This window comes from Thrips palmi, unplaced genomic scaffold (assembly GCF_012932325.1).
Source record: "Thrips palmi isolate BJ-2018 unplaced genomic scaffold, TpBJ-2018v1 HiC_scaffold_15, whole genome shotgun sequence".
Taxonomy (NCBI): domain Eukaryota; kingdom Metazoa; phylum Arthropoda; class Insecta; order Thysanoptera; family Thripidae; genus Thrips; species Thrips palmi.
The window spans coordinates 2,891,312-2,904,846 of record NW_023144624.1 but is presented as its reverse complement, the minus strand read 5'-3'; the positions used below and the strand labels follow the sequence as shown (position 1 = coordinate 2,904,846).

Sequence of the window (13,535 nt, the reverse complement as noted above, 5' to 3'; positions counted from 1 at the left end):
CCAACGTAGTGAGGTCATCTGTTTTGTTTGAATGAGCTTTGTGGCATTCCTTACGGAGTCAGTATTGAAAACGGAATAAGTTTATTAGTTATTTTATTCCCTTCTAGTGGAGAAGACTTACTATCGTGCCTCAGGTTTGGTTTCACTGCACACATCATAAGTCAGTTTTGTACAAGTGCTTACAGTCAGTCAGCTGTTAGTTGTTATTGTTTGACCACCTTGTCCCCAAAGTCAACATGACCTTTCTTAGAGTTTAGAATATAGCATCTATTATTTTGGTACCTCCGGTATAGGAGGTAGTCCTAAAGGTCTGTTATTCATTTATTTTTTATTGTAACGTCTGTCACTTTGTAAAACTCTGCTAAGTTCTTACTTCGTTAAAGGAGTGGAGGTTAGACGTACATTTTTATTGGGGATTAGTCTTTTATCTTTTATTCTGTTTTGTAACTGCCTGCAAAGCTGCCTCTCGAATTATTTTTGTCGCGCAGAATTCAAGCAGCCTGTAAATTTGCTCTATTGTGTGCTTCAATCCTAACGTTTTTCATGACTTCAAATTATTTTGAAAATTAATGTGCGCTCATTTTTCGACCTGTTTTCTTGTACAAATTATCTTCACGCATTGTACAATAGTTTTTATGTTGCAGGGTGTTGGGATGTACATAGTTGTGGCAGAATTGTGTGCTTGATTTAGAATTTGTTTTTCTCCTTTTTTCCTTAAATATTCTGGTTGTGTTATTTTGTAGTGGATGCTTTTGCAGACGACTTTGATGGGTAGTTCGACTTTTTCTTAACTCCATATTTTCATCTCTTCAACAAAAATGATTTCAAAGAGGTATTGCCACCCTTTAATTTTACATCAATTTTTGTGTTTGATCATTTTTTTAAAAATTCACTTTTTTTGGTCATGGCTTTTGCTTTGTCTTTTTTACTGTTTTGCCCAGTGAAATGTCTTCTTCTTTCTATTTGTTTTGTCTCGATTTCGCACCACCTTGGTCCTTCTAACTGTTTTCGGAGTTTGCTCTTTCCTTTTTTGTGCTGTTATGTGTATGTCTATCAATGTGCTTTAAATGACTTTGGCTTCTGCCTCAGTTTTCTAATTTGGGAAAGCATGTTTATGTTGGGGAGTTTCCTTTATTACTTTGTTCATAGCTAAACTTATGAACATGTATGTAAAAAGGTATCTGTATTTTACAGATTAATCCAGCAACGCCCCAGTATTGGCGAGCTGGACATTGATATGAAATTAAAGATGTCTAATTATGAAGAAACAGTTCGTCAACTAGACATATATTATGGAATAGGTACATTTTTCTTTTGGTTCATTTGTTTTTTACATTTGCATTAGATACTTAATTGACAAATTCACTTTTCTTTCAAGTCAAGAGGCAGCTACTACGGTACCAAAGTTCAATAACAGGTCTCTTCCCAGTTGTCTCCACTGAAAAAGAGGTAGCAAGTGTTCGGGAGAGTATATATTGTGCCGCTGCTATTTGGAGCCTTTATCAGGCCTACAGGTATTTATTTTCAGAGAAAAATGATTAAATCTATTTGATGACGATCTGACAAAGTCAAATATGTTTTTAGGAGAATAGATGATGACCGTGGAAAATCATATGAGTTAGGCCAATCTTCTGTAAAATGCATGAGGGGGATTTTGGAGTGTTGGATTAAACAAGCGTCAAGAATTGAGCTTTTCAAAAAAAACCAATGCAACAAACATGCTCTGCATTGCAAGTTTCACCTCATCACTGGAGATATCATTTATACTGATGATGAATATACCCATCTTCAAGTGAGAACATGTCACCATGTTTGTAGAGCATATAATATACATCTTTGATTATTTACCCTAGCAAATACCTGCCTTTTTGTTTCCTCGCTTTAGATTGATGTTGTGTCCCTGTACCTGATTTTTTTGGTACAAATGATTACATCTGGACTTCAGATAATTTACACTCAAGATGAAGTAGCATTTGTTCAAAATTTGGTGTACTATGTAGAGCGTGCTTACCGCACGCCCGATTATGGGATGTGGGAGCGTGGAAGTAAATACAATGATGGCACACCTGAGATTCATGCAAGGTTGGTGTCAAATAAAATTTGAACTCTAAGTAATCTCTTATCTCATTGTTCTACCAGTTTCTAATTCCAACTTTGGACTGCTTGCTTTGAACTGATTAGCTCCATTGGAATGGCAAAGAGTGCCCTAGAAGCTATTAATGGGTGTAATCTTTTTGGGGAAAAAGGAGCATCTTGGTCTGTTATTTATGTTGATATTGATGCTCACAACCGAAACAGAAGTATTTTTGAAACAATGCTGCCCAGGGAGTCAAGTTCCAAGGTAACAATTTCAAGAGTATTTTACTGTCAATAAAATTTTTATAATTTCTTAATAAATTTTGCAATTTTGCAATTCTTATGTAGGCAGTGGACGCCTCCCTTATCCCTACAATATCATTCCCAGCATTTGCAACTCATGAAGAACTCTTGAGTACAGAAACAAAGGCTAATGTTGTCCGTAAGTTAAAGGGCCAATATGGTTTCAAGCGTTTTGGACGAGATGGCTACAAGAGTGTGTTGGAAGATACTTCTCGGCGATTTTACAAGGACGGAGAAACAAAGGTGACATGACTTCTCATAATTAATCATTATCTTAATATTAATTGAGTTACTTATTTTGGGTATGGCCATTCTGCTTGCAGGAGTTTGAGGGAATTGAAAATGAATGGCCACTCTTCTACATTTTTATGATAATAGATGGTGTATTTAAATCTCAACCTGAGCAGGTAGAAGAGTATCAAAATCTTTTGAAGCCTCGCATTAAGAAAGACACCAATGGGGGTAAATGATTCTCCAGCAAAACCACCTTCTTGTGTTTTTATTTTGTTTGTTTTTTGCCCCATTGTACTAAACAATTTTTGTTGCAGATCCAGTAATACCTATGTATTTCTATGTCCCTGAGGAAAATATTGAAATCGAAAAGCAGGACCCTGGAACATCAGTGAGACTGGCCAGTGAGGAGGGCAGAGGGGGTGATGGCGGCTTGTGCCTTTGGAATCAATCAATGCTTATTATTGCCCAGCTTCTTACGGCCGGTCTGCTTCACATCAATGAGCTCGACCCCATTCGTCGGTACTTACCTTCGTTCAACCGGCCCCGAAAGGGTGGTCGCTATTCAGCTTTCCAGGTTGGTTTCAGCCTTTACTAGTTGATTTAGCATCTGTCAGCATCAGGTGTGTGTTTTAACATTTATTAGTAAGAAAGTTATAAAATAAAAGTATGGTGTGTCACTTGCACTCATGGTTGGGATCAGGCCAAGCCATCTACTGTAAGTAAATACATAGCATTTGAGTGATACATTACCTCAAATAATCAAGCTAATATGCCTGATTAAAATTTGACAGTCCTTGCTAAATCGATCCTTGCAAATGTATTAAAACTAAATGACTTATTGCAGGGTACTGCTACAGATTTAGTGGTACAAATTGTGCTTATTGCTGAGTCTATGCGACTTCAAGCTATGATGGCTACTTATGGAATCCAAACGCAGACTCCTCATGAAGTGGAGCCTGTCCAAATATGGTCATCCCGGAAATTGGAGGAAGTTTATCAAAACTTGGGAGTAAACCGTAAAATTGGTTTAAAGGGTAGACCAATGCGTCCTGTTGGAGCGCTAGGCACTAGCAAGGTATTTGTTGTCAAGTGAATATAGATCTATAATATAGTCTCATTCCTAGTCTGAATGGCATAACTGTTCTATTTAGGTTTATCGAGTTTGTGGAATGACTGTTTTGTGCTATCCACTCATTTTTGAAGTGTCAGAGTTCTATCTCTACAGTGATATGGCCTTGTTAATTGATGACATAAAAACAGAGCTTCAATTTGTTGGTCGGTATTGGCGTTTGTCTGGTCGTCCTACTGTTTGTCTACTCATTCGTGAGGAGCATATGCGGTGGGTCAGACAGCTGTAAAGTTAATTGTCAATCATCTGATGGAATAATTCTAATTTTAATAATTTGTTTTATTTTAGGGACCCACAGTTTAAAGAAATGTTGGATCTAATGGCTATGTTGAAGAAAGGTTACTGCGACAGTGTTAAAGTTCGTATTGGGCGTTTGCAAAACTTAATTGCCTCTTCCTGCATAGGTATGTTTGTTTATTATATCGTAAATTTGAGTCCTGAGTGAGAGATTGGTAAGGAAAGTCATAGTGGCGGCAAAGTCTTTGACTGTTTTACTTGTACTCTGCTGCAGAACATCTTGATTTCATGAACACTGTTGACACATCTGAGATGGTGTTTGAGCAGTTCAAACAGCTGGAGCATGAATACATTGGTTACCAGAGCCTGACTGATGTACCTCGGTCATTGAATTATTCAGAAGACAGCATGAGCTATCTGGTAAGCTAAGATAAAGGCAAAGCTAGCGGGAATTTCCTTTACCGTTTGTGACTTATGCTGTGGTTGGTGGTGAAATTTGTTCCAGCATCTTGAAACAAAACCTATTTGGGAAGTAATTGATGCAATCAGAGGCTCATCAGGCCTGCATGCCAAATGTCAATTATTTGGCATTCTTCTGAAAAGGGAGGGCCCCAACTATGATGTGAATGGCCTTACTGGTGAGATTACATTTCGTTGTTCCACAGGGCTTTTTATAGTATGTTTCACCTGTTTCAACTTGTTTTTGTTTCCTTGCACATTCAGTGGCAGAGCACTTGAGGAGTCTCTATCAACAGGCCTGCGGCCTCCATTACTGGATAGCTGTTCGCTACTGCAGCAGCCTACTCCATCACACCGTCGACAGTATTAGTCCATTTATTACAACAGTCCTTGTTAATGGAAAGCAGGTTTGTTTTCTTACAATCTGCGGTGTTAGTTTGTCCTCAATTTGGATTCTGTTCAGTTCTAATACATTTATTTCCTGCTTTTAGCTTACAGTAGGAGCAATAGGACACCAAGAGACTGTTTTTGACAAGCCACTGACTCCTGCAGAAATTCAGTCTATCATGTATAACCGGATACAACCCTATGATGTGATCCAGGCTGTCTTGCAACAGGAGGTTGTTTTATATTGTGGCCGCCTTATTGCTACAAATCCTGAAATGTTCAAAGGCATTCTCAAGATCAGAGTAGGGTAAGAGTACTGTCTCATAATCATTGTTTTCTTTGTGTCGATTCTTCTGCACAGTTTGATACTTTCATTACGTACTCTGCTCTAGGTGGGTGCTGGAAGCAATGAAGCTATACTTGCAAATGCTGGGGCAAGATGCCATGTCTTTAGAGAACCACAGTCCATACCAAGTTCGACAGCTCCTTCACAAAGTTCTCTCTGTAAAGGATTGGGCCTCCAATGAAAAGTAAGACAACTTGTTCAGTATTTTTGCTTATGGAATCTTATTATTTTCTGGCTAATCCAACTTTTCTTTTTCTTTCAAGCCTAACACCTTTGCAGAGGAGACAGCTGGAAGGGTGTCTATGTCGGGTCCCATCTCATTTTTATAACCGCGTGTGGGATGTTATGACTAGAACCCCTGGTGGACTCCAAGTGCAAGGCCACAACTTGCCAGCTCAGCCAACACTCTCCAATATGACTAGATCAGAATTGAACTTTGCATTGCTAGTTGAAGAAATGTTGAACCACATACAAGCACCAGCATATAGGCAAATGGTGGTCGAGGTATGCATTTATTATACTTTCATATCATCTCTTCATTTAAAGTCAGAATATTATTTCCTTTTTTCTGCTTCCAAAGCTGCTGTGCATCATCTCTACAATTTTGTTGAGGAATCCAGAGTTAACGTTCCAAAACCATCTGGACTTGGACGAGCTCGTAATGGAGGCTTTCCATATGTATTGCAAGGTGAGATTGAAATAGATCTTCTCTCAGGAAATACATGCTAAGTGGTTCTACGCTCTTTAATGTGATAATCTTACTTCCAGGACAATAAGCTCCCAGTGACCAAAGACCAGACCAAGTTCTTCTCAGCTCCGCATTCAATCACAACAGGCTACCTTGCTCGGGCAGTAGTGAACAATGTTCTACAGGGTGGCCAGCTTGCTACAGGTTCTGACAATGATAATGATACACAGTATGACGATATGTGCAAGGTGTCATAATTTGGGAACTTGTTGTCTTCCCACCAAAATGCTTTTAATTATCACCTATTAGTGTTAAGAAGTGAGAACTTGTTGAAATGAAATAATAGTTCCTTCTATTGACAGTGCCATACGTAACTTGTTTAGACTTATGATATTGGTCTAGTAAGCTTCTCTTTATCAATACTTCATCTCTAAAATATTTTTTAGATTTAACTCAGCAGAATATTAAAAAAAAATATGAAAGACATTCTGTGATCTTTTCAGTGCCAAAATATGTGTCCCTTTTACTACATGTGCCATTTATCTTGTCTGTATCTTACTGTTTTTATTCTGTTAAGATTTTATGCCTGTTATTGCATATGCATAATCAAACATCATGTGATCTGTTTTCAAATCATATTTATAATCTGGTCCAGAAGCACTAAAATTCAGAATAAAATATAAAACCAGAAACTTCTTAGTGTGGTTGGCAGAGATTTTGTCACTGTTTGCCATTCCCGGTACAATACTTTGCGCCCAGGGGCGTCGAAGACGCGTTCCAATTCCAGGGCGGAGCAGGCCAAGGTGGCCCACGGCGTTTATGTAGCAGTATTCGCTACACGTGAACACACATGACAGCAAAGTTAAATACTCAGGCCCTCCTAGCTCAAAGCGAGGCCTTTTGGGTCGAGCCTGTAAGGAGAAGTGTCTTGCGCCCTGTGCGTGCACCTGAACGGTGCACACCTCGGAGGAAGGCCACCCATATCTTGAAAATGAAAGCCATATCTGAGTGGAGTCGTTTTGACGTCATTTTATGAGACAAAGCGATGTCGATTTATCTTAGCTTTGGCTGGGCGGTCGGGAAGGGCGCTTTGCTTGCGCCCCTCTGCGATGGGTGGATGGGCGGAGCAAGCGAGCGACTCACCAGTCAAGCGTTGCACCCACCGTAGCGCCCGCGAAGTCGAGGGTAGGCCGTCCCGCAAGGCACGCGCGTGTGGCAGGCTGGCCTACTCTCGAGGAAGGCAGGCGCCATGCCTTCGAGGCTTCGGGACGACGACCAGCCCGGGCAGCGGTAGCTAGAGCTAGCCCCAGGCTGCCCCAGGCCGACTGCTGGCAACAGGTCCGCAAGGCCTTCAACAAAGGCACCCCACACCGCGCCAACATGTAGCGACCAAGAACATTTCCTATTTCAAACAAAAAAAAAATAAAAAAAACACAAAAAAAGAGAAAAATTTGTAGTAAACTTGATGATAAATGGATCGCGTAGAAGACGCGGAAGAGGCGCTGGAGGGGGAGGCTGCGGCGGCCAGTGCTGCGGGCGGCCAGGCTGAGGGTCTGGAAGGTGGAGCCGATGGGCCGGAGCGGCTTGGGGAGGAACCAGCTCCAGCATTGGAGGACGACGCCTTTGACGGGGACGCCGGCGCCGTGGGGGTGGCAGAGCTCCGGGAGGAAGAGCAAGAGGATGCGGAGCCCGAGGAACCGGAGGAGACGTACGAGTACACTGAACAACAGGTACTACCTCACCAGTCACGTACTATCGCACCGAACGCCGCCACGCCCCCGAAAATGGTTTTGGCCCTCGCGTTTTTCCCAAGGTCCGGGACATCCGCGCGGCCTTCGGCGCGTACGACGAGGTGCTCAACGACACCATCCCCATCGGGCGCCTGGGCTGCGTGCTGCGGTCCCTGGCGCTCTACCCCACCGAGGCGGAACTGCGCGCCGCGGCCAAGTGGCTGGACGCCGACCCCATCAGGGGCGTCGTGCGCTTCAAGGTGTGTCAACGACGTCAACGACCACACCTCGTTTTGCCTCGACTCATTGTTGTTTGAAGAATCATCCTCGCTCATTTGTGTGTCCGAACCCCGCCCAAGGAGTTCCTCATCATCATGGGCCGCGCCCTCAAGGACCCCATCACAGAGCAGAAAGTGCTGGAGGTGAGGTGCCCTGCGCGCCCTTCGTCCTGGGCCGTCCCACAGTGGGCCAGAAGACCGGTGGAGGCGGCCAAAACTCTAGACGCGTTTTGAGCTCCAGAGACCTAAACAGGACTCGAACCAAACGTGTGACCCCACCAATGGATTCCTCGTTCGAAGAGCTATCCATTGGTGGGGTCACGCGTTCAGTTCGAGTCCCATTTAGGGACTCTGGAGCACGAAACGCGACCAGAGTTTCGGCCACCTCCACCGGTCTTCTGGCCCACTGTGCGTCCTGGGCCGTCCTGGGCACGCTGCCACTCACGTCGTCCTCTTGCAGGGCTTCCGCAGCATGGACAGGCAGGGCACGGGGCTGGTGAGCCGGGCCGTGCTGCACGACGCGCTCACCACCACGGGCGAGAGGCTGTACCCGCTCGAGTTCGCCGCCTTCATCAAGTACGCCGACCCCAAGCGGAAGGGCGTCGTCAAGTACGAGGACTTCGTGAGCAAGATGAACAGCGGCAAGCTCGGCAAGAAGAAGAAGAGGAAGAAAAAGAAGAAGAAAAAGAAGAAGAAGAAAAAGAAGGGCAAGCCGAAGCGCGTCGGAGAAGACACGAGCAGCTCTGGCTCGTCTTGCGAGGAACTCAGCGTGTAAATCAGGGGCGTTCTTCGTTGTTCGAAAAGGCTTTATTTCCATTTTGTTTGCGGGCGACACGGCCGAGAGAAAAGTATAAAAAATATATTCTAAAACTACGCTATTGGCTTATCTTATTGAGTCATCTCACACCCCCTCTTTAATCTACCTGAGATCGATTCACGTGTTTCACGGACAGGGAATGACGTAATGAATTAGGACTAGATGCACTGCTCTACAGCGCCCACACATATAAGATCATTCTCACACCGAGAGCGGTTCCAAAAAACGCTCGTAAGTAAAACTAACATTGTAACCCCTTATTCCCCACGTCCCCACGCACCCTTACAAGTAACTAGTCGAGATCACGAGCGGGCAGAGAAATAAAAGTGGCACCGGCCTCGGGGCTCGAACCCGCGGCGCTGAGTCGTACTCGCAGCACTAGTAGCACTGGCCCTCGTGCTGGGTGCACCACTCGGGCTGCACCGACTCCGACGGCGTGCCGAGCCGCGCCATCCGGTCACGGTGCCTGACGAAGCGGATCCGCGCCGACGTCCACGTGGTGGCGCTCGGCCCCGACCACAGCCTCTCCGCCACCGCGGCGGCACGCGGCCAGGTCTGCGGGCAAGCCGAGGGGCGAGCCGAGGGGCAAGCAGCGACCATTAGCAGCGATCAGACGGGGAGGAACAGCAGAACAGGGACACGACTGGGTGTCCAGAGCAGGAAGCGAGCCGCTGCACAGTGGGCCAGAAAACCGGAGGAGGCGGCCAAAATTCTGGACGCGTTTTGAGCTCCAGAGTACGTAGCTAAATGGGACTCGAACCGAACGTGAGACCCCTCCGATAGATTCCTCGTTCGGAGAGCAATCCATTGGTGGGGTAACCCGTTCCGTTCGAGTTCCATTTGGCGACTCGGAGCTCTAAACTCGTCTTTTGGCCGCCTCCACCGATCTTCTGGCCCACTGTGCGCTGGGTACAAAGTGTTCTTGCCATGGCTGTACCCACCTTGGTGCTGGCGCCGCTCTGGTCGGCCTGCTCGCCCCACATGGCGGCCTCCCCGCCCAGCACTTGCCGCGACACGTCGCCGAGGCCGCCCAGCCCCGCCAGGGGGTCGTTGTCGTAAGCCACCTGCGTTTTCGGCAATGCAATTCAAAGTTACGGAATGATGATGCTGGAAGGCGAGGAGCGAGGAGATGCCGTTCAAGTTGAAACGTACCTGCCACGGGTGGTACAGGTAGCCCGCCGTCGAGTTGCCCTTCCAGTTGCCGAAGCCGTGGTCCAAGTACCAGGCGTCCTTGGTGGACACGATGACGCGGTACCCCTTGGACACCAAGTCCCTGGCGAGGGGGTCCCCCGCCCGCAGCCACAGCTGGATCACGTACCTGGAAGAGCGATAATGTGAGAGGCGCCACGGCGGAGCGCGCCAGAGCGGGACTGGAAGCCCCGCCGCCGCACGCCGCCCTGCAGAGCGATTCCGAGAGTCGTTTTCTTCGCTCTGTCTCTCTTGCACTCATGGAGCGTTCCGCACAGGTGCGAGAGAGACAGCGACGAAAACGACTCTGGAAATCAGTCTGCTGCATGGCCCTGCACGCACCTGTCCTTATCGAGGTACTTCTGGACCACGTCGGCGGCTGTCAGCTCCGACGTCCACAGGATGACAGGAATGCCGCTGCCGCTCTGACTGGGAGAGGCGCGGCCCTCCTGGAGGCCGTCGTCGATGTCCTCGGCGACCTCGGGCAGTTCCACCAGTTCCACCGGGCCGACGGCGGCCTGCGCGGCCAGAGGGCCGTCGTCGGGAGCCTGGCGGCGACGCAGCACAGAGTTGACCTCACCCTCGCGGACGTCGTTGACATCGGCGTCGACGTCGGGCAGCAGGGGGCCTTCGGTGGTGGGCAGGCTGGCGGCAACAACCAGGACGGTCAGGACCAGAAGCGTGACTCGCAATGTGAACCGTGAACCGCTGGCGGCCGGAAGACTGGTGGAGGCGGCCAAAATTCTAGACGCGCGTAAAGCTCTAGAGTTGCTAAATGGGATGGGACTCGAACCGAACGAGTGACCCCCACCAATGGATTGCTCTCCCTCCAAACGAGGAATCCATTGGTAGGGTCACACGTTCGGTTCGAGTCCCTTTTAGAGACTCTGGAGCTCAAACCGCGTCTAGAATTTGGACCACCTGCGCCGGCCATCTGGCTCACTCTCCGGCGACTTACTCGGGCTGCGGCGGCTGCATGTCGCGCTGCGCCTTGTCCAGGGCCTGCGTCGCCCTGGCCTGGAAGTGCCCCCACAGCGCCACGAAGTCCTCCTTGCGGCGTTTGGGCCGACCCAGGGACCGCGCCATGTAGTCCAGCACCTCCTTGGAGGAGTTCCAGCAGCCCATGTGCACCTCGTCGCCGCCCATGTGGAAGAACGGCACCGGCGACGACGGCGCGTCTGAGAGCAGTCAGAGCGAGGGAATAAAGAAAGGAACGGGATTCCGCCAACGGCTAATGGTAGAGGCCTAACCGTAGAAGTCCTTGAGCATGTCGTCGAAGAGGGCCGCCAGCACGCGGTACACGTTGGGGTTGGCCGGGTTGAGCTGGCCGCAGGGCGGCTCCACGCAGTAGCGGATCCAGGGCTGCTGCGCCTCGCACACCACCAGGTCGCCGAGCCCCGCGGCGCGCCCCCACCCCCAGCCCGCGGCCACGTGCGCGGGGGCGTCCAGCTCGGGCAGCAGCCGCACGCCGCGGGACAGCGCGAAGCGGCTCAGCTCGCGGACCGTGGCCGCCGGGTAGGTCTCCCTGCGGGAAGGGAACGCAGAACCGTCACTCGGAGGCTGCCACGGCCGTCACGGGGGTCACGGGGCGAACGGCACCGCATGCGGCACCGCAGTGGAGACCGACTTTCGCCTTGCCTGGGGGAGTAGGCGCCGAACGCCGACATCTGGGGGAGGCTGGTCGATTCGTAGGGGAAGCTCTGGGAGTCCGTGATGTGCCTGTGGGTCAGTCAAGCGTCATCAGGCCATGAGGAGCCGTTCCACAGTGGGCCAGAAGGCCGGTGGAGGCGGTTAATAACCCGGACGCGTTTTGAGCTCAGAGTCGCTAAAGGGTACTCGAACCGAACGTGTGACCCCACCAATGGATTGCTCTCCGAACGAGGAATCCATTGGTGGGGTCACCCGTTCGGCTTGAGTCCTGTTTAGCGACTCTGGAGCATAAAACGCGTCTAGAGTTTTGGCACTCTCTGCGTTCGTGGCGATGTTGGTGCTGCTAGCCAGGCGGCACGCACCAGTGCAGCACGTTGAGCTTGTTCTGCGCCATGGCGTTGATGGTGGCGCGGATGTAGGCGGGCGGGTAGTAGTTCCTAGACGTGTCCAGCAGAAGTCCTCGGTGGGGAAAGGCGGGGGCATCCGTCACGGTGAAGCGGTCCACGATGACGAGGAGACCGTCGGAGCTGCCGTCTGGCGGCGGCCCTGGAAAGCACGCCAAATGAATTAAACGCCAATCAAACTAGTGACTCGCCGCCTGGCCCTCACCGTACTGTACCGTACCTGTGTGCGCGATCAGCTGCGAGAGGCTCTCCAGCGCGTGGCGGGCGCCGAAGAAGGTGGCCGCGCGAATCCTGGCCACGACCACTCCCTGCCGTCCCTGCCCCGGCGGCGCGGCTGCGTCGCTGTCCAGTTTCTCCAGTCCCTCCAGCACGTAGCTTTCATCGGACGACCAGTCCAGCGACAGCGCGTCCGTCTCCACGCACACCTCCACGTCGAGCTGCGAGTAGAGTAACCAGTCAGACGCGTCAAATCTCTTGTCTGCTACCCGCGACGACTGTGTGGAGACGGGCCGCTGTTTGCCGACGGGATTGAATGGAACGAATCGGCTGGCTGCGTGTGCGGTGAGCAGGCGGCCGCGCCGCCGCAAGACGGCCTCGTCCAGCGAGACGCTCTCCGCGGCGGCCGGGCGCGGCGCGGCGGCCCTTCCTCAAGGCCGGCCCGCTCCACATCCAGCTGGAGCCCTGCACTGCCCTCGGGAGCGCATTGGTAGAGTCCTTAAGACACTTAAGGACTCTACGCATTGGCAGCAGCGGCATCCTGGTACTCACCCTGACGCCGGGCGCCATGCCGGGCGCTTGCCGCGGCCGAAGTCGGGGGCGGCTCTGCGCGCGGTCGGTCGGGGCGTCGGCGTCGGCGTCGACACCAGCTTGCCGGGGCAGCCGCAGCGCCCTGACGCGACCGCGGGCGTACTGCGCCCTGGAGGCGGCCTCCTCGGCCTGCAGGCGGCGCTGGAAGGTGCGGTGCGCGTGGCGAAGCAGGCGGTGCAGCCGCGGGGACGACGCGCAGCCCGGGGGCAGCACCAGCTCGCCCGCCCCCGCCGCCGCCGCCACCAGCCCCGCCCCCAGGCGCACCGTGCCCGTCGGCAGCGGCCACAGCGCGCCCGCACGGCCGCAGCGCACCTGGCACGCCTGCTGGGACCTGCGGGAACATCGGCGAGTCAACCAGCGGCAGATAACCTGGCTGGAAACTAGCAAGCCGCAGGGCGGAGGCGTGGAGAACGATCGCAGTGTCCAAAAAGTGCAGAGCAGGTGCGGTCTAAAATGAGCCCCGCGGTTTGGGAACGGCCGGAACGGCGCACGGCCTGCGACTTGCTAAATCGCAGAGCTCAAAATTTGCGTGAGTGACGGCTGGCGGCGTGGCAGACGGGGATGGGAACGTTTTTCAGACCCTTCGCTCCAGTTGCCGTTCAAAGGGAGCCATTTCCAAACGCGGGTGCGCAGGGCCTGTCCAACCAAACGGCGAGGGGGAGGCGGAGGGGGAGGAGAGGTCTTTTGTGAGGCGAGACCGAGGCTTCGTCTAAAAAGAGTCCGTTGCGACACGGCCTGGGGCGGCCCGGGGCAGCTAGCCCGGCGGCGGCCCACTGCGCCTGGAGGATGCAACATCAGTCGA

General features: G+C 50.8%; 3 protein-coding genes across 9 annotated transcripts; 2 read left to right on the top strand and 1 right to left on the bottom strand.

Annotated features, from left to right (window-relative positions):
- LOC117641835 (probable phosphorylase b kinase regulatory subunit beta) lies at window positions 1-6,551 on the top strand. 6 transcript variants are annotated; one of them, XM_034379508.1, is made up of 21 exons: window positions 186-308; window positions 759-832; window positions 1,195-1,301; window positions 1,379-1,514; window positions 1,585-1,792; window positions 1,886-2,082; window positions 2,182-2,341; window positions 2,425-2,622; window positions 2,703-2,841; window positions 2,928-3,187; window positions 3,458-3,688; window positions 3,765-3,952; window positions 4,031-4,146; window positions 4,254-4,399; window positions 4,485-4,617; window positions 4,703-4,845; window positions 4,930-5,132; window positions 5,218-5,355; window positions 5,435-5,675; window positions 5,752-5,859; window positions 5,940-6,116. In XM_034379508.1, the coding sequence occupies exons 2-21, from the start codon at window positions 819-821 to the stop codon at window positions 6,114-6,116; spliced, it is 3,243 nt and encodes a 1,080-aa protein (XP_034235399.1). In that variant the 5' UTR covers window positions 186-308; window positions 759-818. The 6 variants fall into 6 exon arrangements, with proteins under 6 accessions (XP_034235403.1, XP_034235401.1, XP_034235399.1 ...); XM_034379507.1 differs by having other exon boundaries at window positions 744-832; XM_034379512.1 differs by lacking the exons at window positions 186-308; window positions 759-832 and adding an exon at window positions 1-134.
- Window positions 6,552-6,697: 146 nt separating this feature from the next.
- Window positions 6,698-12,751, bottom strand: LOC117641840 (chitooligosaccharidolytic beta-N-acetylglucosaminidase-like). 2 transcript variants are annotated; one of them, XM_034379519.1, is made up of 10 exons: window positions 12,695-12,751; window positions 12,147-12,363; window positions 11,885-12,068; window positions 11,511-11,591; window positions 11,123-11,397; window positions 10,831-11,050; window positions 10,215-10,517; window positions 9,837-10,002; window positions 9,626-9,748; window positions 6,698-7,261 (listed from the first exon to the last, which is right to left on the bottom strand). In XM_034379519.1, the coding sequence occupies exons 1-10, from the start codon at window positions 12,710-12,712 to the stop codon at window positions 7,211-7,213; spliced, it is 1,638 nt and encodes a 545-aa protein (XP_034235410.1). In that variant the 5' UTR covers window positions 12,713-12,751; the 3' UTR covers window positions 6,698-7,210. The 2 variants fall into 2 exon arrangements, with proteins under 2 accessions (XP_034235410.1, XP_034235409.1); XM_034379518.1 differs by lacking the exon at window positions 6,698-7,261 and adding an exon at window positions 8,656-9,239.
- On the top strand, window positions 7,193-8,736 carry LOC117641846 (calmodulin-like). The gene is made up of 4 exons (XM_034379536.1): window positions 7,193-7,589; window positions 7,673-7,849; window positions 7,949-8,011; window positions 8,328-8,736. Exons 1-4 carry the CDS (start codon window positions 7,332-7,334, stop codon window positions 8,640-8,642), a joined length of 813 nt encoding a protein of 270 aa, XP_034235427.1. The 5' UTR covers window positions 7,193-7,331; the 3' UTR covers window positions 8,643-8,736.
- Window positions 12,752-13,535: the final 784 nt, after the last annotated feature.

Excerpts from the sequence above, each read along its gene's own strand:
- LOC117641835 (XM_034379509.1), top strand. Across the intron at positions 5,133-5,217 it reads ATTCTCAAGATCAGAGTAGG|GTGGGTGCTGGAAGCAATGA; the intron begins GTAAGAGTACTG and ends ACTCTGCTCTAG. Across the intron at positions 5,356-5,434 it reads GATTGGGCCTCCAATGAAAA|CCTAACACCTTTGCAGAGGA; the intron begins GTAAGACAACTT and ends TTTTCTTTCAAG.
- LOC117641840 (XM_034379518.1), bottom strand. Across the intron at positions 12,069-12,146 it reads GCAGCTGATCGCGCACACAG|GGCCGCCGCCAGACGGCAGC; the intron begins GTACGGTACAGT and ends CGTGCTTTCCAG. Across the intron at positions 11,398-11,510 it reads TTCGGCGCCTACTCCCCCAG|GGAGACCTACCCGGCGGCCA; the intron begins GCAAGGCGAAAG and ends CCCTTCCCGCAG.
- LOC117641846 (XM_034379536.1), top strand. The coding sequence starts at position 7,332 with ATGGATCGCGTAGAAGACGCGGAAGAGGCGCTGGAGGGGGAGGCTGCG. Across the intron at positions 7,590-7,672 it reads ACGAGTACACTGAACAACAG|GTCCGGGACATCCGCGCGGC; the intron begins GTACTACCTCAC and ends GTTTTTCCCAAG. Across the intron at positions 8,012-8,327 it reads CAGAGCAGAAAGTGCTGGAG|GGCTTCCGCAGCATGGACAG; the intron begins GTGAGGTGCCCT and ends GTCCTCTTGCAG.